Raw genomic sequence first — 21,827 nt, 5'->3', positions numbered from 1 at the left:
CTTCACAATGTAAAGACCGATCATCGAAGCTACTCATTTGCAGAAAGAAGAGTCAGCTAAATGAATTTGCCACAGTAGTCTCTTGACATGCTGCATCCACACCATACGAGCCCCGGGCAGATTTTGACTCTTGTCCTAGATTTGTAGTTCGTGTAAGTGATTGTCGGAGCTGTGTCTTTAACAGAAACAGAGGAGGTGCTGAGCGCAGCAGGACCCGGATAAACACTTTGAGCGAGCTCTCATACTAAACAGAAACACACAGGTTACGGAGTACTTTCAACGTTCCAGTAGTCACGTTCTACAACTCGGTGTCATTGAGTTCTCTGGTTTAACATTGACCACGGTTACTTTGTTGAATTCAAGTGTGTCTATTCGAAATGGGCCGGAAAGTAGTTGTAGCAACATGCTCCCTGAACCAGTGGGCGTTAGATTTTGACGGGAACTTGGAGAGAATTCTCAAAAGTAAGTTTAAGGACAGTAACTGACAATAATAAATGTCATTGAATCATAACAAGCTGCGGTAAAACGATGCTGCAAATAAAATAAATAATTTTCAAATCAATTGCAAGAACGTCATACATGACATGTACAATATGAACAGATGTTGGAAAGGTCGAAGTTGCCGTAGTCCTTTGCATGGTGGCAGGCGGTAGTATGTCTGTCGTGTTGTGCATTAACTCCATAACTCCTAACGTGTTCCTCTCTCACACGGAGGCCTGATACATGGATGCGGTTTTCTTCTTACAGGTATAGAGATAGCTAAGTCTCAGGGAGCCAGATACAGGCTGGGACCAGAGCTGGAGATATGGTACTTCATTCCATTCACTCAATCTTTTCATTCATCATGGTGCATCAATGCACTGTAGCACATGGGCTTAATGCCTGCTGTAATGACTGCAAGTCAGGAATTTGTGTTGTACATGTTCTATATGTTGTGTTATACATGTTCCACCTGATGTAAACACACATACCAGAACTTATCTTAGCTGTCAGGTTGTCAGCACCAACTAGTGTTGCTCCAACATTCAGGATCAGAATCAACCCTTCCTTTCCTTGTCTCTTCTTTTTCTTCACACTCCCCCAGTGGCTATGGCTGTGCAGACCACTTTTATGAGTCGGACACCCTGCTCCACTGTTTCCAGGTCCTCAGGAAGCTGCTGGAGAGTCCTCTTACCCAGGACATCATCTGTGATGTGGGGATGTCAGTGACATAGCACCTCCAGCACATATACTACCTAAAACCCATCATACATGCTTTTGGTCAATATGGCTGGAGACGGTTGCTCTTCATGCCTCCTGTACTGTGCATTCATCTGTGTGTATGTGTGTCAATGTTCTTGCAGGCCTGTCATGCACCACAACGTACGCTACAACTGCAGAGTGGTCTTCCTGAACAGGTAACCTAAGCAAGCCATCAGCCTCGGCCTGCCTCATTCTGGTTCATTCTGTTGTGTTTGTCCAACGTGAGTCATGTTCTGATGATGACCCGGTCATCACAGGAAGATTCTGCTGATCCGGCCCAAAATGCTGCTGGCCAACTATGGCAACAACCGAGAGTTCCGCTGGTTCTCCCCATGGAACCATCCCAGGTGTGTTGTCATGTTAACCTGTCGTTCCAAGTCACAGCCTGCAGCTCGAGTGAGAAGCAGGAAACAATGTAAAGCTGCTGGCCAGCTGTGAGACGGCTTGTGTCGCCGGCCCTGGTGCTGCAGCAGCGGGAGGGTTGACCTCCGGGGATGCCACAGCATGTTTGTGTGTGAATGTGTCTGCGCTTGACCTGGTTACTGTAGTGGGTGACAGTCTCATACATGTCCTGAATATGTGAGGTGTGTGGTATGTTTTGTGGTTCATGTTGTTTTTAATTTGTAACTTGTATAACTGCATGCTCTTATGGGTCTTCCCTTTTGGCACTTGTTTAGTTTTTTCACAATGTATGCTTCATGTTTTGGCTGCTTGCAATGTTTGGGACTACCTCATTGTTATGATCAGTGACCTATGCCCTTTTGTAAAGCTCTCTCTTGGAAGTCGCTTTGGATAAAAGCGTCTGCTAAATGCATAAATGTAAATGTATGTGTGTTCTCTGCAGGCGTGTGGAGGAATACTTCCTTCCCAGAATGCTTCAGGACCTGACGGGACAGGTAAGACCTGTCTCCCACTCTTTCCACTGGATCGATATAAAGAGGATTTCCTCTTCGAGTGAATATTGTATTTATAATCATGTTATAACTTCCTAAATCAGTGTAGCCTCGAAAGTAGGAAAAGATAGCCATAAAGCTGAGAAAGAAAATAACAACTGAGTTGCTGTTGGCTGAAATATGGGGGGGACTAGGGGGGTGTCAGATGGCTGAGCGGTTAGGGAATCGGGCTAATAATCAGAAGGTTGCCTGTTCAATTCCCGGCCGTGCCAAATGACGTTGTGTCCTTGGGCAAGGCACTTCACCCTACTTGCCTCGGGGGGAATGTCCCTGTATTTGTTGTAAGTCGCTCTGGATAAGAGCGTCTGCTAAAATGACTAAATGTAATGTAAATGTAAATATGAGACAATTCTCCTCTGCTCTACTCTACAGACCACAATTCCATTTGGAGATTGTGTCCTCTCCACCCTAGATACCTGCATCGGCAGTGAGATCTGTGCTGAACTCTGGAACCCCCGGAGGTAGACTAAGGAGGGTTGGACGCACCAACTGACACATACAGGGATGGATGAATAGCTTAACTGATAGATGAATGGACTGATGGAAGAATTAAAGGAAGTGTATAGATCAATCACATCTCTACAGTCCCAGAGCTTGGTTTGCCATGTGGGTTCTGTTCTGTTCTGTCCTCCAGTCCTCATGTGGACATGGGACTGGATGGGGTGGAGATCATCACCAACTCCTCAGCCAGCTATCACGAGCTCCGAAAGGCTGACAATAGGGTCAACCTGGTCAGGTCAGCCACCAGCAAGGTAACACACACACACACAGTTACAAGGCCATTCCATTAACCAACCTACCAACTGCCCATAGATGGCAGTGTTTTTTCACAAAACATGCTTCTGTCCCTCTGTCGAAAGATTTGTTTACATGTTGTTTTGATGTTTTCTGGTTGTTAGAGCGGAGGGATCTACCTGTTTGCTAACCAGAAGGGTTGTGATGGTGACCGGCTGTACTATGACGGCTGTTCCATGATTGCCATCAATGGGGATGTGGTGTCCCAAGGCTCCCAGTTCTCTCTGGAAGATGTGGTAAGATGAGGAGGAACATGAAGAGGTCAGACCACATAGCAAGAAAGGCCTTCTTTCAAACCGGCTCACAAGGCTCTGTCCTCCCTTCCTTCTTTACTTCCCCCTCCCTCTCTTCCTTCATTCATTCCAGCTGTGCTCTCTTTTCATCTCCATGGACTAATCAAAGACCTCAGAAGTTCCGGTTCTAGGGCAAGACCGTTGTAGAGCAGTCAGCTCATCAAGGGGGATGACAGGGGACAGTCTGAAGGCGTTTTTATACAGACATCCCACAATATTGGCATTAAGAAAACCCCTCCTTATGGCAGCTTTCTTCATTTACACTGAACCAAACAAAGATGCTGCCCTGTGTGCTTGCAGCAGGGCATGCAGGCACAAGCATGCAGGCGTTCCGGAATCTGAGGCCATGACATCAGCGTCGGCTTCTCGTGTGTAGTCCTGTCATGCGGTGTCGGATCATTTTTTACCATCCGAACATGCTACCAGCAGGTACTGTGCTAGCACACAGCAAGGTTATGGTTAGGGTTAGCCCTATACTTGCGCTGATCTGATATTCCAAAATCTGATAAGGTAGCAGAAATGGCACATTACCGGTTCTCCCTTTCACACAGACACCCATTCGACTGTGTGACTACCTCCGCTGCTGTCATAATGCCAGTACAACCATGACCCTCCAGTCCGTGTTTGTACCTTTTATACAGAACTGCGAGGTGGCACAAAGGTGCAACATTCCCGCCTTGGCTTGAACAGACCATGTTAAGGGTGCTTGAGACTTTTGAAACTGGTCCTGAGCTCACTCTGATGTTGTACCATCCAGGGGGAGGGGTCAGGGCGGGGAGCTGAGGTGGACCAGTCTACGTCAGGCCGAGTCAGCATGTTATGTAACATGCATCACATGAAGTGAAGGAAAGGGTCAGGGGTCGGTTCAGGACTCGCTTTGAACTTGTTATAATTCCTCTGTTTGTTTGTGTGTGCGTGTTTGTGTGTGCGTGTTTGTGTGTGCGTGTTTGTGTGTGCGTGTTTGTGTGTGCGTGTTTGTGTGTGCGTGTTTGTGTCTGCGTGTTTGTGTGTGCGTGTTTGTGTGTGCGTGTTTGTGTGTGCGTGTTTGTGTCTGTGTGTTTGTGTGTGCGTGTTTGTGTGTGCGTGTTTGTGTGTGCGTGTTTGTGTCTGCGTGTTTGTGTGCGCACGCTGCAGGAGGTGCTGACTGCGACTCTAGACCTGGAAGATGTGCGTAGCTACAGAGGAGAGCGTTGTCATCCACACATGGTAAGCTGGCGACGTCGCCATCTTATATTTGATACAGTGAACACGAGGTAATAGGGCTGTACTCAGGTTGAAACAGAAATGACGGCGTAGTGAAGGATTAGTTGACTCATTGCTGTCATTGTTACAGCAGATACAGTAAGGCTTAATTGCCTACCAAGGATGAGAAACAGGTATTCCAACTTCTCTGTAGCTCTGTCTTTCTCTCCTGCTGGCTCGCTCTTTCCCTTTCTCCCCCTCTCCTTGTCTCTCTATTTCTCTCCCTCATGTGTCCACTTACCATAGTCATGCAGCCCTCAGCTATTTGAAGGATAAGGAAGGGTTACTTTACCTGCTAACACGCCCACCCCCCACCCCCCGTTCCTCCCCTGACAGAGTAAGAGTAGCCCACATTTCAGCAGTCACATGGTCTTGTGTTGGACCCCTTTTAAAGTCCTGCTGACAGCTGCAGTCAAAAAGACCATACTATCCCCATCATGTGACATCAGAGATGACCTCATTGATGGAGAGAAGGAAGGATCAAGGGAAGGAATATGCATTAATGAAACATGTCCCCCCCTGCTCTCTCGTGTTCAGGAGAGCGAGCCTCGGCCGTACCACAGGGTCAAAGTTGACTTTAGCCTATCCGACGGAGAGGATGTCTTTCTCCCCACCCACCAGCCAATCACATGGCAGTTCCACACCCCAGAGGAGGAGATCAGGTAGAACATCACTGGAGATCATTATGTAAATGAAAGGCCTAAAACCTAGTCTGTTCATGGTTAACCTTCTCCCCCCTACCCCCTCTCCAAGCCTGGGCCCAGCCTGCTGGTTGTGGGACTACCTCCGTAGGAGTGGCCAGGTATGACTGTGCTCTCCTGCCTTCCTACAACACCTACAGATGAGCCATCGGAATAGAGGGATGGAGGGGGAATGGAGGGAGGGAGGGAGGGAGGGAGAAATTGATGGAGGGATAAAACAGAGGGATAGGAAGATCAATTGAAAGAAACTTTAAGGGAGGGGTAGATAAGTGAACAGATGGATGAAGGAATGAATGAATAAATACCTGTAGAAACATAAACGGTCCCCCCCCCCCCCCCCAGGCAGGGTTCCTGTTGCCCCTGAGTGGGGGTGTAGATAGCTCGTCCACGGCCTGCATTGTCTTCTCCATGTGCACCATGGTGTGCCAGGCAGTCAAAGATGGCAGTGAGTACACACACAAAACCTCCATGAGACAGTTGAATCTCGTAGCCACAGTCTCATGCTACCTTCAGAGTTAGAGAGGTTGAAGAGTCCCTTTCCCTGCCCCCACCCAGACAGGCAGGTCCTGGAGGATGTGCAGCGTGTGGTGGGGGACTGCTGCTACCGTCCTCAGGACCCCAGGGAGCTGTGTGGACACCTCTTCTCCACATGCTACATGGCCAGCGAAAACTCCTCCCAGGACACACGCAACAGGGCCACGGAGCTGGCCAATCAGATAGGCAGGTGAGCACGGCTGGCCAGTCACATCGGTAGATTAACACGGTTGGCCAATAGGGCAGGCACTTGAGCACGGCTGGCCAATCAGAATGTGCAAAATGGAACATTTGGCTCGTCAGTTCATCAGGTGAGAGTCATATCACACAGCCAGCCAAATTAGTGGACAATTAATGGTCAATCTGCAAGTGAGCATAGGCAGCCAATCAGACAAAACAGGAGCTTATCTGATCAATCAGATCACACCTGCCACTTTTGTTTCCACAGCTCTCACATGAACCTCAGCATTGACATGGCTGTGAAGGGCATTCTGGGAATATTCTCCATGGTAACCGGGAAGTGGCCCCAGTTCCGTGCCAACGGAGGCAGCAGCAGAGAGAACCTGGCCCTGCAAAATGTTCAGGTGGGGTAGATTCATGTCTCCTGGTTGTTCTGGGCCGCATGACCATGGGCTTCTTTGCAGAGGGTGAAACTAATGAAACATACCCTAACCCTCAGCCAAGTAGTTGGGTTCTGGGTGCGGCTCTAACGATGTTCACACGACACGCTAACACCATGGTTAAAAAACTTTCAAACAAGCTTACCACAAACCTAGCACTGATGACTGTCAGTTTAATGGTGTGATCTGAGTAGGCAGGGTATGTGTTCGTGTTTGCTACGGTTAGTGGTTTTTGTGTTTGTGGTGAAGTGTTCTCTACCCCAACCATCTGTGACTGAGCTTTTTAACCAACCTTCCCCCCGTCCCCCCATCCCTATGTCCCCCTTCCCCTGTGTCAGGCTCGTGTTAGGATGATTCTGGCCTACCTGTTTGCCCAGCTGAGCCTGTGGTCTCTGGGTCGACCTGGAGGACTGCTGGTCCTGGGCTCAGCCAATGTGGACGAGAGGTGAAAGCTGGAGACAAGCCATGGCTGACCCACCCATTAGGAACTCAGAAAACTGCAATACTAGACCAACCGAATACGGAAACAAATTAAAAGCAGTTATCCAAATGTCATCTGTCCCCACATGTGTCCAACCCTTTTACGGGTCTCACTCTCCTCTCTCTTCATTAACTGCTCTCACCTTTTTCCGTTGCTTCATTCGAGCCTCTCTTTTCCCGTCGCCTCATCCCCATTCTTCTCCCTTCTTCTCTCCTGCAGTCTGACAGGTTACTTCACAAAGTACGACTGCTCCAGTGCAGACATCAATCCCATTGGGGGGGTCAGTAAGACAGACTTGAAGAGGTTCCTGCAGTACTGTGTGGAGCAATTCCACCTCACATCCCTCAGGAGGTCGGGTACACCTCAGCATCTTCTCTCCTCTACTCGCGTACTTCCTCTCTACTTTCTGTCTCCGTTTGACGAGGTGTTGTGGTGGAACATTTAGGAAGATACAACATCTGGAGGAGTACCAGAGGCAAGATGTAAACCACTGTAACATGACCCATTTTTCCCCTGCAGCATCCTGGCTGCCCCGCCCACCGCAGAGCTGGAGCCCCTATTGGACGGACAGGTGTCGCAGACTGATGAGGTAATCAGGTGGTTGCTCTACCGAGGCTTACAAACTACTAGGCGTGCACTGTTCTGGGTGTGAAACTGCCTCCCAGCTTCTGTAGACTCCATATCCATCCTTTCTGATGCTGCATCCTGTACAGTGCAGACGTGATCTGTACACCTGCTTGTTAGGGCTCCTATACTGTATTTTCTGGTGTAATATGACCTGGCCCTACACTGTCCCCCCTCTCTCTTTCTCTCTCAACAGGCAGATATGGGGATGACCTACTCAGAACTGTCTGTGATTGGTCGGTTGAGGAAGATTTCAAAGTGTGGCCCCTATAGCATGTTCTGTAAACTCATCCATACCTGGAAAGATGCCTTCTCCCCCCTGCAGGTCTGTACCTCATTGGCTACGGGAACGATAAATATATAAATCACCCTGATGAAAGGCCCTAATTGGTCACCACCTTGTGTCCACCACACTCTGGCCTCCTGTACGTCACTTCTTCCTTTTCTGCCATTGAAGGGTAAATGATTACAGAAAGTAAATGATTACAACCACCTTTATGAAATGTGGTCATCAATATATGGTTGTATGAGGTTGTCGATAACAGTCTGAAACCTTCATCATATAACGAGGGAGGCCTTACTTTAACTAGCATGCACATGATATCTCAATCTGTGTGGCTTCTTACAGGTGGCGAGCAAGGTGAAGCACTTCTTCAGGATGTACTCTGTGAACAGACACAAGATGACCACAATCACTCCCTCCTACCACGCAGAGAGTTACGGCCCTGATGACAACCGCTTTGACCTCCGACCTTTCCTCTACAACACCCGCTGGAGCTGGCAGTTCAGGTGTATTGATAACCAGGTACTGATACCCTGATGAGGTTTAGTCAGATGAACTCAGCAGGGGTAGTGCTGTATCAGTGACTGGAGTCTTCTCTTCCTAAGGTGGCCCAGATGGAAGCGGGGAATGACCATGTGTGAGCTGCTGCCTTTCTGGTACTGCAACCACAAGGCTCAGGAGGAAGCAGCCTGACGACTCAAACACCACACAGCTGCTGTCACTGCTAGGAATGTTGTCCTGCTTGTGTTCACACTGTTCTTTCTGGTTCTAGCCCAGTCACCAGACATTTGATATAAGTGAGTTTCAATATTGCTGACTTGGAATGTTCCTCTGGTGACCAGCGTGTTGGGCTGTTTTGTGAGCAAAGAAGACATCTAAACTGCAAACAGTAGTGTCTATTTCCCAGTCCTTTGTCTCTTTATTTCAACTGTTAATAGGATCAAAGTATGTTTTTGAGGTTTCAATGTTTTACTGGTATATTAAACGGTTTCTAAAAATCAAAATAATAATCAAATACGGAGTGTAAGGTGTTCCAACTACTATTCTTGAATATGTTTCAAATGAAGTCCGTTTCGTGATTGGATCTTCTATTTTCACTGTGAAACCACCGATACCATGATAATTAAGTAGGCTACAACAGATACCCCTTTGTTATAGGTAAGATCAATTGGGTCTTAAGGCTATTTTACGAGATAAGATGGACGTTTAACATGGTCATCAGTCGTGCTGCATACGCGCGTAATAGACTGTTTACAGGATGTCCTGGCCAATATTGAGCGGTGCTCGTCATATGGTGTAAAGTGATACTTCAGACAGCAGAGGGAGGAGTAAACTGGGACGTTACCTAAAAACAGATTTTCCCCTACGGCTATTTCACTTAAGGAACTGACTTAAAAGCAGTGGGAGATTTTGGGAAGTAAAGTTTAATGACAGGGGACTGACTCGTGGACTATTAACTTATTTGTTTTATTCTCAAATTCTAGTTTAACTTTCACTTTTAATCTCCTTCACAAGTAGCCCACAGTAAAGGTCAGTTTAATTGTTTTTGGTTCGCTCCAGTGAACAACTTTATGGAAGCAGAGCCTCTTCTTACTGGCAGCATTAATCGCAATTCGGCTGACTACGGGTCCCCGGAAAATGTTAACATTGACCGGAGATCCCCAAAGACGCGGCGGTTGTCTTATTCAGTGGATGAAGAGTCGTGTAAGGTAGAAGGCGGTAAGTGAATGGGAGCTCTAGGTAAAGCGCAACCTCCTCCGATTATTGAACCAGGTGAAACGTTGAAAAGGAAGGAACACCTCAGTCATAGATGTAAACATAATTTCACATTTGGATGCAAATATACAATCTATATGGAATCAGATAAGAATAATTGGGTTTGGATATATTAAGCTGAATTACACTTAAATAATATTTTATGGAAACCCAAACTAGGCATATTATGTCTATCTTACTAGTTCAGGTTATACCATGTATTATCTATCAATATCGAATAGATAATGTAGCGTATGGAATGATAACATGACTGGATAGGTAAAAAAAAAAAAAGCAAACTTACAACGAGCACTCGCCACTGAGCCAAAACCTGGGAAGTCAATTCGTTCAGTGAGTCTGCGTGTTTCCTACTGTACTGACAGAGATTCACGGGTTGGAGACATAGCGACTGTACATGAAGATTAGAGTCAGCTTGATAAAATTGGTAATATACTCAATACTTTAATCTAGTTAATACCACTTAACACATTGTTATCCTCTATTCCACCTCGGACAAGTTGGCCAGCAGACCGAGGGCAGCCGAGTGTGGCAGTAATAAACAGGAAGACAGACTCCTAAGGTCTGCCCTCGGAATCACTGCTTTGTCAGACACAGCCGGTGTGACCCACGCTTATTGTGTGAGTTTGTGTCTGTCCGTGTGTCAGCAGGGAGGTTGGGAAGAGAAACACACACGAGTCATTTTGTCAAACCGTCTGGCAGTCATGGTTCTAAGGCCAGGAAAAGCATGTTCATTTAAGATGAAGAGGAGGGAGAGGACCAGTCCTCAAGTAGACCTCACCAGCCTAAATCCAAGCCTGCAGCAACACTGAACACATGTACAACATGTACAACTTGAATGTCTCCACGACGTTTATAGAGTTGAAAGGTCTAAAATGGAATAGAGACAACATGGAAACATCTTGTGACTCTGTATCTCGAGATTTCCAAAGGCAAACACCCATTTTTACCCACTAAATAAAAACAAACTGTTGTAACAGACTTATATGAGATCACTCAGACACTCACCAGAGATCCAACCTAAACCCTCAGAGTAAACTCCCCACAGTGTAATAATTGTACTAAATATTAAATGCAGGATCATTTTATGGCGTATACAACTAAGGTTACTGATATGCCTGCCGGCTGACAGATCCATCCTTACAGTAACATAACTATAGGTTACCTATAATATTTGTAAAACAATATGGTATATACAACTAGGGTATATATAACTATATACTTAATATATATAGTTCCCTTTTGGGCCCCTTGTAGGCAGGTCCTGAGCAGGCTGTGAGGAAGAGAGTTTCCTACGCAGCAGTGTGAACTTAGAGTGTTTATGATAATGAGTTAGGGGTCAAACATGTTAGAGTCTGTCTGTCCTGTTGTCTCCTATGGTCTCTGAATCACTTGTTGTCCCTCCTATGGTCTCTGACTCACCTGTTGTCTCTCCTTTGGTCTCGGACTCACCTGTTGTCTCTCCTATGGTCTCTGACTCACCTGTTGTCTCTCCTGTGGTCTCTCCTCCCCTCCACAGATGAAGAGGCGCTGTACGTGCAGCAGGCTGTGGTGTTCATTGAAGATGCCATCCAGGTGAGCATGTTGGCTGACCTGAGGTGTTTGAGGACGTACAGATGTAGCCCTACTGTGTGGTCCTGGCTGAGACTGGGAATAGCGGAAATGACGTTAGAACTCCGAAGAGCACAGCTGCACACTGGAATGATGTCACCGTCACAGTCTTCAACAGGCACAAAATTAAGGACTTAGTTGATGTATTGGTCAAGCTTGCACTGAACCTTTTTCTTTGTTTATTTGTGTGTTTGTTTATTGTGCAGTACCGCTCCATCAACCACAGGGTAGATGCCAGCTCCCTGCATCTGTACAGATGGTACTATTCCAGACTGTGCCAGTGGTGAGCCTTAATACACCAACATGCACATGCATGCAGACACAAGTAAACTGCTAGTGAGTAAGTGGAGTGATCAGTAACTCGTAGAAACCTTTGTTACTGATGGGTTTGTGACCCAGGCAGTAGAAGGCTTCTCTCTGGATGACAGAGTGACGGTTGCTCACCCCGCTAGCCTGCGATGGTGTCAGCTTCCTGTGTGGTCGAGCTCAGAGGAGAATACCCTGCCTCATAACACCCCCGCCCCCTCGTCTCCTCTTCCTCCTCCTTTCTACTCAGAGACTCTTCCAGTAATGACTGTTTAGGTGTCCCACCTCAGCACTCTGGTCTCAGCTCTTCACGTAACTGTGGTCTCTACAAAGAGACAGGAGGAAACAGACATGTTCAGTCTCAGTGTGATGAACGTACTCATACCCTTCATAGATGTTCTATCTACACGTCTACCCTTCCTCCATCCGGCAATCCCTTTCTTCCTTCCTTCCTTCTTTCCTCCAGGGGTCTGGGCGTGGCCATCGCGGTGATCCTGGCGCTGGCCTTTGTAGAGCGGCCCTCTTCGCTGTCCTTGTCCTCTGACCCCCGCGTCCGGCTCTCACCCTGGGAGCCCCCATGTGGCCTGACGGAGGGCATCGAGATGGTCTGCCTGGCCATCTTCACCCTCGACCTCGCCGTCAAGGTAACTACCTTGGGAAAGACAAATCCGAACCAAGCTGAAGCTGTCCTTTTGTCTGAGTCATCGGTGACTCTCCGACCTGTTCTCCCTCCAGAGCTATCTGATTGGCTGGGAGGAGTTCCGGAAGAACAAGTGGCTTATTGGCTACATCGTGGTCATCTCAGCATCTGCAATTGATTGGATGGTGTCTCTGAGCTTGATCTGTGATGAGGTAACAGATCCAGCTAGTTTTCCAGCAAATATTGCTTTTATGACTTTAATACATTTGTTTAGCATTGGTGCTTTGTTTTCTTCTCAGAGTTTGAGAGTGAGGCGGCTGATCCGTCCCTTCTTCCTCCTGCAAAACTCCTCCCTGATGAAGAAGACCTTGAAGTGCATCAAGAGAACACTGCCAGAAATAGCCAGGTACCCAGCGAACCTATAACACACACCTGTTCTACCCAAGTATGCAGATACACACCTAACCTATTAGATAACTGTTCCAGATATCCAGAAACACATCTAATCTAATAATACACACCAGTTGTATTTGTTTAATACACACCAGTGTATTATAGATGTAACTTCCTATTTTTCAAAAACTTTGTGTCAGTGATGTGTGTGTATCAATAGCATTCTTTTGTGAACATAAATAAATGAAATCTCTCTGTCTCTGTCTGTCTGTCTGCCACTCTCTCTCTCTGCCACTCTCTCTCTCTCTCTCTCTCTCTCTCTCTCTCTCTCTCTCTCTCTCTGTCTCTCTGTCTCTCTGTCTCTCTGTCTCTCTGTCTCTCTGTCTGTCTGCAGTGTGATCTTGCTCCTGGCGCTCCACCTGTGTCTGTTCACCATGATAGGCATGCTGCTGTTTGCTAAAAGAGAGGTGAGACTACACCCACTCCATACACTACACATACACTCCTCTGACTCATGCAGAAACACTCACATACACACATTCAAATAATAATAATTCTTCTTTATCTGATCTTAGATCCCCACCTAGTTATATAAATATGTGATTGCACCTCTATAGACTGAAAGTGTGTGTGTGTGTTGGCTCCTGTTTTGTCCTGAGCAGGACCCAAAGGAAAATGGAGAGTGGGAGGCCTACTTCAAAGACCTGCCCACCTCTCTGTCCTCTCTGTTAGTCCTCCTCACCACCGCCAACAACCCTGATGGTACCTAACATGATCCTGTTCTCTACTGGATTTGACTGAACTCTACCATACCAAACTATACTATACTATACTGTATTTTATACATTTTTGCAATACTATACGTTCTTGCTGTAACCTTGTGTGTCTGCTCTCGTGTTACAGTGATGATTCCAGCTTACTCTCTAAACCGAGGATACTCCATCTTCTTCATCCTCTTCAGTGGATTTGGTGAGGGGTGAATGTGTGTGAATGTTTGTGTGAGTGTGTGAGGTCCGAGTTAACGATTAGGAGTTCATTCATTGGTAGGTATCACTGTCAGGTGATCTCTTATCCCCGTCTGTCCCCGCCCTCACAGGAACCTACTTCCTGATGAACTTACTGACTGCCATCATCTACAACCAGTTCAGAGGATACCTGCTGGTGAGTCCCACACCTGGTCATCGCTCCCTTGTCCCTAGGGGCTGTGTTCCATACCTAGGGATAGCTCTGTTGTTCTCCAGGTCTATGTTCCACACCTAGACAAAGCTCCCTAGTCCCTAGGACTGTGTCCAATACCTGATCATACAGTAGTTCATTAGGACTTCAGGTGCGTTCCACACCTAGTCATTCAGACCTCGTTTTGTGTTGCTGCTCCACCATGAGGAGGCGTATGAGTGCGAACGTCCTGTACTGTCCTGTGTTGCGGTCAGATGTCCGTGCAGGCGTCCATCCTCAGGAGGAGGCTGGGCATCCGGGGTGCCTTCACCGTGCTCAGCTGGCAGGGCTGCGGAGAGGAAGACACACACACTCCCCAACACACGTAAGCTTGCAGCACACAAACAAACATATGTCCACACACAAATGCACATACACACACACATAAGACTGGAGCACACACAACCTTAACAAGTGTGTGTGTGTGATTCCAGAGAGAGTGTGAGGGTGGATGCTGTGCTGCAGGTCATGTCCAGGGTCCAGATGAAAGACTATTACAAACAAGCCATCATCAGGGTGAGAACCGACTGCTGACTTCTGTCTCTCCTCAGTATTTTATGAGCATTCTTTAACCTTCCTCTTCAACAGGAAGTGAAGCAGTACTCTGATGGTTTCCTCCAATGGGAGGCATTCAGGAAGTTGTTTGATGAGCTTGACAAGGACCGTATCAAAGAGGTGGGTGTGGATGTTTTCACAGACTCCACCCATCAGGGGGATATTGCTACAATCATCTGTTGGTTCTGCCTATTTACCTATGGTGTGTATGGTGTGTGTGTACGTATGTTTTTGTGTGTGTGTACAGCACCCAGCCATGCCCCAGTATAGCGCCCCCTGGATTCAGATGCTCCAGAGAGTGTTCAGTCATCATTATATCACCGTATTGGGCAATGGTATGGCCCTGGCCAACGTCATCTGTATCTGCGTACGTATGGACAACACACACACTCCACAGGCACACATCAAACACACACACACACACACACACAGAGCTCTACTCCCGTACTGACGCTTTGTCTCCTTGTATGTTCTTCTAGTCCATCCTGGTACTGGATTCAGAGAAGTCGATCTCAGAGAGAGACGACTTCTACATGGAGGTAAGCAATGCCAGTCTCTTGTCCTGGTGTCTGGTGGGTGGCCATTCTGTGTTGTCATGTGATCTTATGCTGTTGTGTGTGTGTGTGTGTGTGTGTGTGCGTGCGGCAGGTGATCAACTGTTTCTTCATCCTGTACTACCTGCTGGAGATGTGTATGAAGATCCTAGCCTTGGGCTGGAAAGGCTACATCTCCTACAGGAACAACATCTTCGACGCCTTCCTGACGGTGCTCCTGCTGGTACAAACACACCTTTGCTGTCTCATAGTCAAAACACCTCAAAATGGTATAGAATATAACTGACTTCCTAGACCAGACCACTTTCAACATTAAATTGAATAAAAACAACTTGCTCAGCACAGTAACTTATTATTCAACTGTATTATACATATGAGAGAATAATCTGTATAATAATATAGTAGCAAGTGGATGTAGTGTCATACTGAGAATGTGTTTGTTTTATCCTCTAGGGCCTCCAGATCGCCATCCTTGCCACCTACAGGCTTCCTTATCCTAAGTGGTTGGTGTCTATGCCCTCTCATGCCTTACTGTACTACAGTACAATCCACTTCCATGGAACCTGTCTTTGTTAGCTGTTAGGTTGGGGAAAGATCTTATAGACTCTAGTCACATAAACTGGTGTTCTCATAGTTGATCCATCTGATTAGAGGATACAATCAATGAAATACTGAAGGACGCAAAGATGTAAAAAAGATTTGTGTGTGTGTGTGTGTCTAGGAACCCCGAGTCGCGAGGCATCATGTCTCTGTGGGACATGGTGCGTCTGGTCAACCTCCTCATCGTGGTCCGTTTCCTCCGCATCATACCTGACATCAAGGTCAGTGTCAGCCACACCTAGCTCTGCAGGTGCTCTGGAGCGAACGCAGCTGGCTCATATACTTGAGGATGTGGTCTGGTGGGTGACTGTATTGGTGTTCTGGTTGCGGTTCAGCTCATGGCCCTGGTAGCCAGTACCTTGGTGGACCTGGTGAAGAACCTGCGGGCGTTTGCTGGCATCTTGGTGGTGAGTGGCAATATAGTACCCTGTTCCTCCTCTAGGTGGTGCCCTCTCCTAGCTACAGTACCATGTCCTGTCCTAGGTGGTGTACCATGCTTGCTGAAGATACAGTACCATGTACTTCCCCTAGGTGGTGTACTATGTGTTTGCTGTTCTGGGGATCTGGCTGTTCAAAGGTGCCATCTCAGCTCCAGGCCAAATGAGGTACTAGTCATTAGAGTCTTTGTCATTCTATTCTATGCAATTCTGTTCTATTCTATAATGTAATGAGTTCAATAATGAGCTCTAATGGATGTGTGTGTGTGTCCTCAGTGACATCTCTAACTCCAGCATGGAGAACATCACCACTAACTTCACCATGGAATGTGGCTCCTATGAACAGTTGGGATACTGGCCTAACAACTTTGACGACTTTGCCGTGAGTGACCTCACTTCCTGTACTTGGGCATAGTCCTGGCAGAACATAGAAGCTGTGAGTCCCCTTACCTACCTACCTTGCTCTCTACGTGTCTTTCTCTAACTCTCTCTCCTCCTCCTCTCTCTCTCTCACTTTCTCTCTCTCTCTCTCTCTCTCTCTCTCTCTCTCTCTCTTTCCCACAGTCCTCCATTGTACTTCTGTATAACATCATGGTGGTCAACAACTGGCAGGTCTTTATGGACGCCTACACCAGATACACCACAGAGTAAGAACACTGAATTGCACCTGACATAAAATTCACATCCACTCTCTGTTGAAGCAACAGTGTGTAATAATCTAGTGTGTGTGTGTGTGTGTATCCAGGTGGTCCAAGGTCTACTTTGTATCCTGGTGGCTCACCTCCTCAGTCATGTGGGTCAACCTGTTTGTGGCTCTCATTTTGGAGGTAGGATATCTACTTAAGCTCATCTTCATCCTGCGCCCACTCCTTCCTTCTCATTGTCATGTGACTGTGTGATGTCATGCGTCTGCATGTGTGTGCCCATGTGGTTGTTTCCTCAGAACTTCATATTCAAGTGGGACCACAGTAATACGTGCTCCGTGACTGACATCGAGAGGACAGGATATGAGACCACAGTCCAGCTCATGTTCAAGTAGGTCCTCTCCCCTCCCCTCTTCTCTTGTCTTGTCTTCTCTCCTCTCCTGACCATGCTTATCCCTGTCTCCAGAGACCACATACAGGAGCCCACAGAAGAAGAACTGCTTAACCAGCTCCACCACCATCCCCACCTCCACCTAAACTGGTGATCCTGCGTCCCCACACCCTCTCTCATATATCACATGTGTCACAGCCGTCATTTGACTGCCCATGGATGAATATTTCAGTACTTTCTATGGCATTTAGTGAATATTTAAGTTTTAATTTAAAAGTATTTCATGGTGTGTAAAAAGGGAAAGGCTAGCTTGTGGTTGTGTAGATGTCTCTTGTGGGGATTCCCAGCTGTGCGCTGCCCTGAGGGGCCGCCAGCTAACTGTCTGCTTGCTCTCAATGGCTGTCACTGAGAAAAAATGAAAGATTAAAAAATATGAGATGTTTTACATGTACATATATATATATATTTATATGTATATATATATATATTTATATGTATATATATATATATATATATGTGCCTGATAACTACACTGGAGTAGCAGTTTTATGTAAAGGTTTGTGTAGAAGGGTGCTCTTTTTTTAAATAAAAGTAAAATCCCACAAGTGTTTGTTCTTTCTATAGCCTAGGTTACCATAGTTACCATGCCTAATGTGACCCACATATGTGTACTTGGAGGCACCCTACTGTTGGAATAACTTCAAGAGGCCATACACACACACACACACACACACACACAAACAAACAAACATACAAATATACAAACACACACACACACAAACACTAACAAATACACACCATCTGTGACAAACCCAAACACGAACACCCAATCACAACAGAAAAATACAAACAAACACACCTAATCACAACATAAACAGACAAACAGACACACACAAACACACTTACACAGGCATTCCAAAGGCTATATATTCCTCCAACACAACATATGTTTACTTCAAACAGGACAGAACAAACAAGCCTGCCTTTAGAGGGGCCATCATCAAGTTACTAATCCCCCGTCTCTTCCCCTCCCTCCCCCATTTCCCCCTCCCTTCCCATCTCTCCCCATTCTCCCCATATCTCCCAACCCTCTCAGTCTATACCCAGCCTTTCCTAATTGTCCCCACCCCCCACACTGACACAGCATCCTGTACAAACACACATGTACCTGTGTTTCCTGTCAGACTGATGTGCCACCTGGCAACACTGATGTGTGTAGACCTGGTGGCGTGGGAGCAGGAATACTGGCCTCGTTGGCTGTTAGGGGCATGATGCCATACCTGCTCTGGCCTGAAACACCTTCTTACACAGCAGAATCCCCCACATACCTGAATACCCGTCTGGCACCTTTTTTCACTCTCTCCCTCTCTCTTTGTCTGTCTCCCTCACTCTGTCTCTCTTTCTCTTCCCCTCTCTTTCGCTCTCCCTTTCTCTCCCCTCTCCATCTCTCTCTGCCTCTCCCCCACCTCTCTCTCTTTGTCCCCCTCTCTCCCTCAGTCTCTCTTTTTCTTTCTTTCCTCTGCTTTTCTCTCTCCCAGCCTTTCTCTCTCTCTCTCTCTCTCTCTCTCTCTCTCTCTCTCTCTCTCTCTCTCTCTCTCTCTCTCTCTCTCTCTCTCTCTCTCTCTCTGTCTCTCTCTTTCCCTCTCTCTCTCTCTCTCTCTCTCTCTCTCTCTCTCTCTCTATCTTGCATGCCTCTCTCGCTTGCCTCTCGCCTGCCTCTCTCTTTTCCCCTCTCTCTCTCCCTCTCTCTTGTCTTGCCGCTCGCCCCTCTCTCTCTCTCTTTCTCAGTGGAGGGTTATTAGCATACAGGTGAGAAGAAAAGGCAGTTGGGGGAGGCTGGGTGGCTCAGTCTAAAAGGTTAGGTTCTGTGTACAGGAGAGCCCAGCAGCTGTCCTCCGGCTGTGTGTTTGTGTGGGTGTGTGAATGCATGTGTTTAAAGGGTGGGTATTTACAGTAACATAAATGAGTTTGTCTGCATGTGTGTGTGGCAAGGCTTGGAGGGGTATGGTGGGTGGCGGAAGGGTGTTAGAGTGGGTGGATATTATATGTAAAGATAAACTACAGTAAAAAGAAAAAATACCAGCAAGTGTGTGTGACAACAGAGTGTGTGTGTGAAGGATTTTGTGTGCCCACCTAAGAGCATTACTCCAGTCCCCCAAGAGATGTCAGTATCATACCCTGGATGCCCCCGGCAAGTCAGCTTTCCAACACTGTTGCTGATCAACTTCTAACCTAGCCCAACTGATTCTAATTGTTTAACAATCTGGTTAGTTACACCTGGTTGGAGCGTAAACCTACATGGGGTAGTGGTATGGCTCAACCTTTGACCTCTGAGAATGAGGGAAAGTGTTTTGAAGGTGCCATCGTAACATTTACATAACACTTCAGAGATTGGTTCGTGTTTAGGTGTGCAGTCTAGCATGGTCATTTAGCAACATCATCAACACAGGGAAGTAATATTTATTCATTGTTAAATTACCCCTCTCTGATATTTAAACAACAGCATATTTTTCACTGGGCTTAGTGCTTAATGCTTGGTGTGTGTGTGTATGAAAGAGAGAGAGAGAGAGAGAAAGAGAGAGAGAGAGAGAGAGAGAGAGAGAGAGAGAGAGAGAGAATGAGAGAGAGAGAGAGCAAGGCAGGTTTGTACCTACTTGTGTAGAATGTGAGAGGGGTCAGTTATACGGCATCTTGAGTTTCCCTCTAATCACTCTTGAAGGAAGTGTTCCTGGATTCCCACACACTCCGGACAATAAGACCAGTATTAGCCTCAGGAACGAAGCTTACTCCCCCTCCCCCTTTATCCCTCCCCCGCTCCTTCCTCCCCCTCCATCCCTCCCTCTCTACCTCTGCTCTTTCTTCCCTTCCCCCTTCTCTCTTTCCAAAGTTATTTTAACCAGATGAACGTAGCTACTGGTCTCACCCGTCTGTCCCCCTCTCAGCCTCCCCCATCTCTCCTTTCCTCCCCCTCTTTCTCCTCCCATTCCAGTGTCTAACCTCTGCATAGTTTCCCCTGATCACATCTCCTTACAGAGGCCATGTAAGAGACACTCCTCACCGAACCTGGCTGACTGGAGACCAGGACATCTTCTGATGTCACCGTGGGGACCTCAGTGCTAAGTCCTTCTAAAGACCTGATGGACTCTGTCTTCTGTGATGTTGTGAACATGGTTTGAAAGAGAATATTGTGTTGTTGTGATCACCATTTAAATGAAACCTTGTAATTTTGGGTCTGGACAGTAAACCCCAAACAGTGTAGGAGAGCCTCCTCCTCATCCTGTAAGGGAAGTGGAGGTGACAGGAAGTGGAAGTGGCAGGAAGTGGAAGTGGCAGGAGGAGGGAGTGAGTGTTTATGTATTTGTATGTGTGTGTACATGTGTGTGTTTGTGTGTGTCTGCCTATAAGTCTGTGTTAGTGTCATTTTATGTGGTTTGTCGTTTGTGTTGTAAGGCTAGTTAATGCTGGTTGAGGTTGTCAGTGGTTTATCTGCACTCCAGTTCCCGAGCCTTGCGATGTGGGAAGCAGCTAAGCTCCTTACAGGCTGAGCCCTGACAACCCCTGGGACAGAGGTCAACCTGCAGGGGTCAGGAAGGGAGGAGATGGGGGGGGGGGAGGGGGTTTAGGGGTGGGTGGGACAGTACAGGGTGTCGGACATGAGACATAAGACTGTAGTACACAATGATCATGGTGATTCTGGGAGGAGGAGGAGGAGGAGGAGGGAGAGAGGGAGGTGGGGGAGAGGTGGTGGAGGGAGAAAGATAGTAGGGAAGAACATTAAAAGGACATTTAGAGATGTGGAGTGAGAGAAATGGAAGAATATGGACTGAAGATAGAGAGTTGGGCGGGGGGGGGGGGGGGGTGTGTGCAGCTGTCTGTAAAGTTAGGCTGGACTCCTATGATCATCCAGCCGTGAAATCAGCCCTGGACAGCTCTGCATTCAGAACTCTGTGAGAGGCACACACGCGCACACAAACACACACATACACACATATTCAAGCAAGCATTGACACACACACAAACACTTCATATTGCTCTCTCCCTCTCCTGGTCTATCACTATCCCTCTGTATTAATCTCACCCAGTGTTGAGCAAACTGTAAACTATAACCTTCCTCAATGAGCAGGAACTTACTGTAATGTCAGCAGGCAGATGCAGCATAATTTGCATGTGGTGGACTGTTGGAAGATAGGGATTGGTGAATAAGGCATTCTTTTCCAAAGTTCTCTCCTGCTACTGAGGTCTTTGGTGGGGGAGGAGATGGTGAAAAGGGGTAGGAGGAAGAGGGGGGGGGGGGGGCCTTCTCCAAAGTTTTGAGAAAGCCCCTATGTTTTTTCACAAAACTTGTGAAACTCCTGATTTCTACAAGTTTTGTAGGGCTACTCTGTCACACAGTCTACAGTAGTCTACGGTTACAACATTGACCATAACTCTAACCCTAACCCATAGCCCATGACCCCTAATATAATGTAGGAGTTCTCTTCCCTCTCAACACATGAGCAAACATTGGTGGCTGGCGATTTCAATGCCAGGAATCCAAAGAGGGTATGGGCACAAGCCCTGACAGGTTGGCGCAGTATTACCGGTGGTCTGGGCTGCAGCCCTCCCAGCCCCTGGTATGCCTCCACCCCTTATCTCCCTCTCACTACGTACCCTCTCACCATCTCTGGAACTGCTGACTACCACCTCTGTTTCACCTCTTAATGAGCTACGTGTGTGTGTGTCTGTGTGTGTGTGTGTGCAGTCCGGATGCCTTGTGCTCTGCACTCTGTCTGTTTCACCTCTGATCAGTCGCACATGAACAACCTTTGAACTCTGACCTGAAAGCCAGGCATTCCATCCGTCAGTCTACTCTGGTGTGTGTGTGTGTTATGTTATGCGTGTGTTGAGATGTGGGGTACTGGTGTTTATTTACTGTTGGCTTCTTGCTTCTGGGGAAGCAT

General features: G+C 47.2%; 2 protein-coding genes across 2 annotated transcripts; both read left to right on the top strand.

Moving 5' to 3' along the window:
- The first annotated feature begins 187 nt into the window (after positions 1–187).
- nadsyn1 (NAD synthetase 1) lies at positions 188–8,787 on the top strand. The gene is made up of 21 exons (XM_047042506.1): positions 188–462; positions 748–808; positions 1,085–1,201; positions 1,344–1,397; positions 1,500–1,589; positions 2,087–2,138; positions 2,568–2,656; positions 2,830–2,947; positions 3,095–3,226; positions 4,418–4,489; positions 5,063–5,187; positions 5,279–5,327; positions 5,569–5,671; positions 5,782–5,950; positions 6,209–6,344; positions 6,719–6,825; positions 7,081–7,212; positions 7,381–7,450; positions 7,682–7,810; positions 8,114–8,290; positions 8,374–8,787. The coding sequence occupies exons 1-21, from the start codon at positions 378–380 to the stop codon at positions 8,407–8,409; spliced, it is 2,103 nt and encodes a 700-aa protein (XP_046898462.1). The 5' UTR covers positions 188–377; the 3' UTR covers positions 8,410–8,787.
- A 290-nt stretch (positions 8,788–9,077) lies between these two features.
- On the top strand, positions 9,078–17,440 carry tpcn2 (two pore segment channel 2). Its single transcript, XM_047041797.1, has 25 exons — positions 9,078–9,487; positions 11,061–11,116; positions 11,359–11,435; positions 11,925–12,102; positions 12,194–12,310; positions 12,398–12,504; positions 12,886–12,958; positions 13,154–13,253; positions 13,395–13,460; positions 13,588–13,652; positions 13,922–14,031; positions 14,141–14,222; positions 14,295–14,381; positions 14,509–14,628; positions 14,741–14,800; positions 14,910–15,038; positions 15,269–15,318; positions 15,537–15,636; positions 15,751–15,822; positions 15,947–16,020; positions 16,129–16,234; positions 16,417–16,499; positions 16,598–16,679; positions 16,796–16,887; positions 16,963–17,440. Exons 1-25 carry the CDS (start codon positions 9,340–9,342, stop codon positions 17,039–17,041), a joined length of 2,313 nt encoding a protein of 770 aa, XP_046897753.1. The 5' UTR covers positions 9,078–9,339; the 3' UTR covers positions 17,042–17,440.
- Positions 17,441–21,827: the final 4,387 nt, after the last annotated feature.

This window comes from Hypomesus transpacificus, chromosome 19 (assembly GCF_021917145.1).
Source record: "Hypomesus transpacificus isolate Combined female chromosome 19, fHypTra1, whole genome shotgun sequence".
Classification (NCBI taxonomy): Eukaryota; Metazoa; Chordata; class Actinopteri; order Osmeriformes; family Osmeridae; genus Hypomesus; species Hypomesus transpacificus.
Note: the sequence above shows the minus strand (reverse complement) of the source record. Positions and strands in the feature narration are given on the sequence as shown.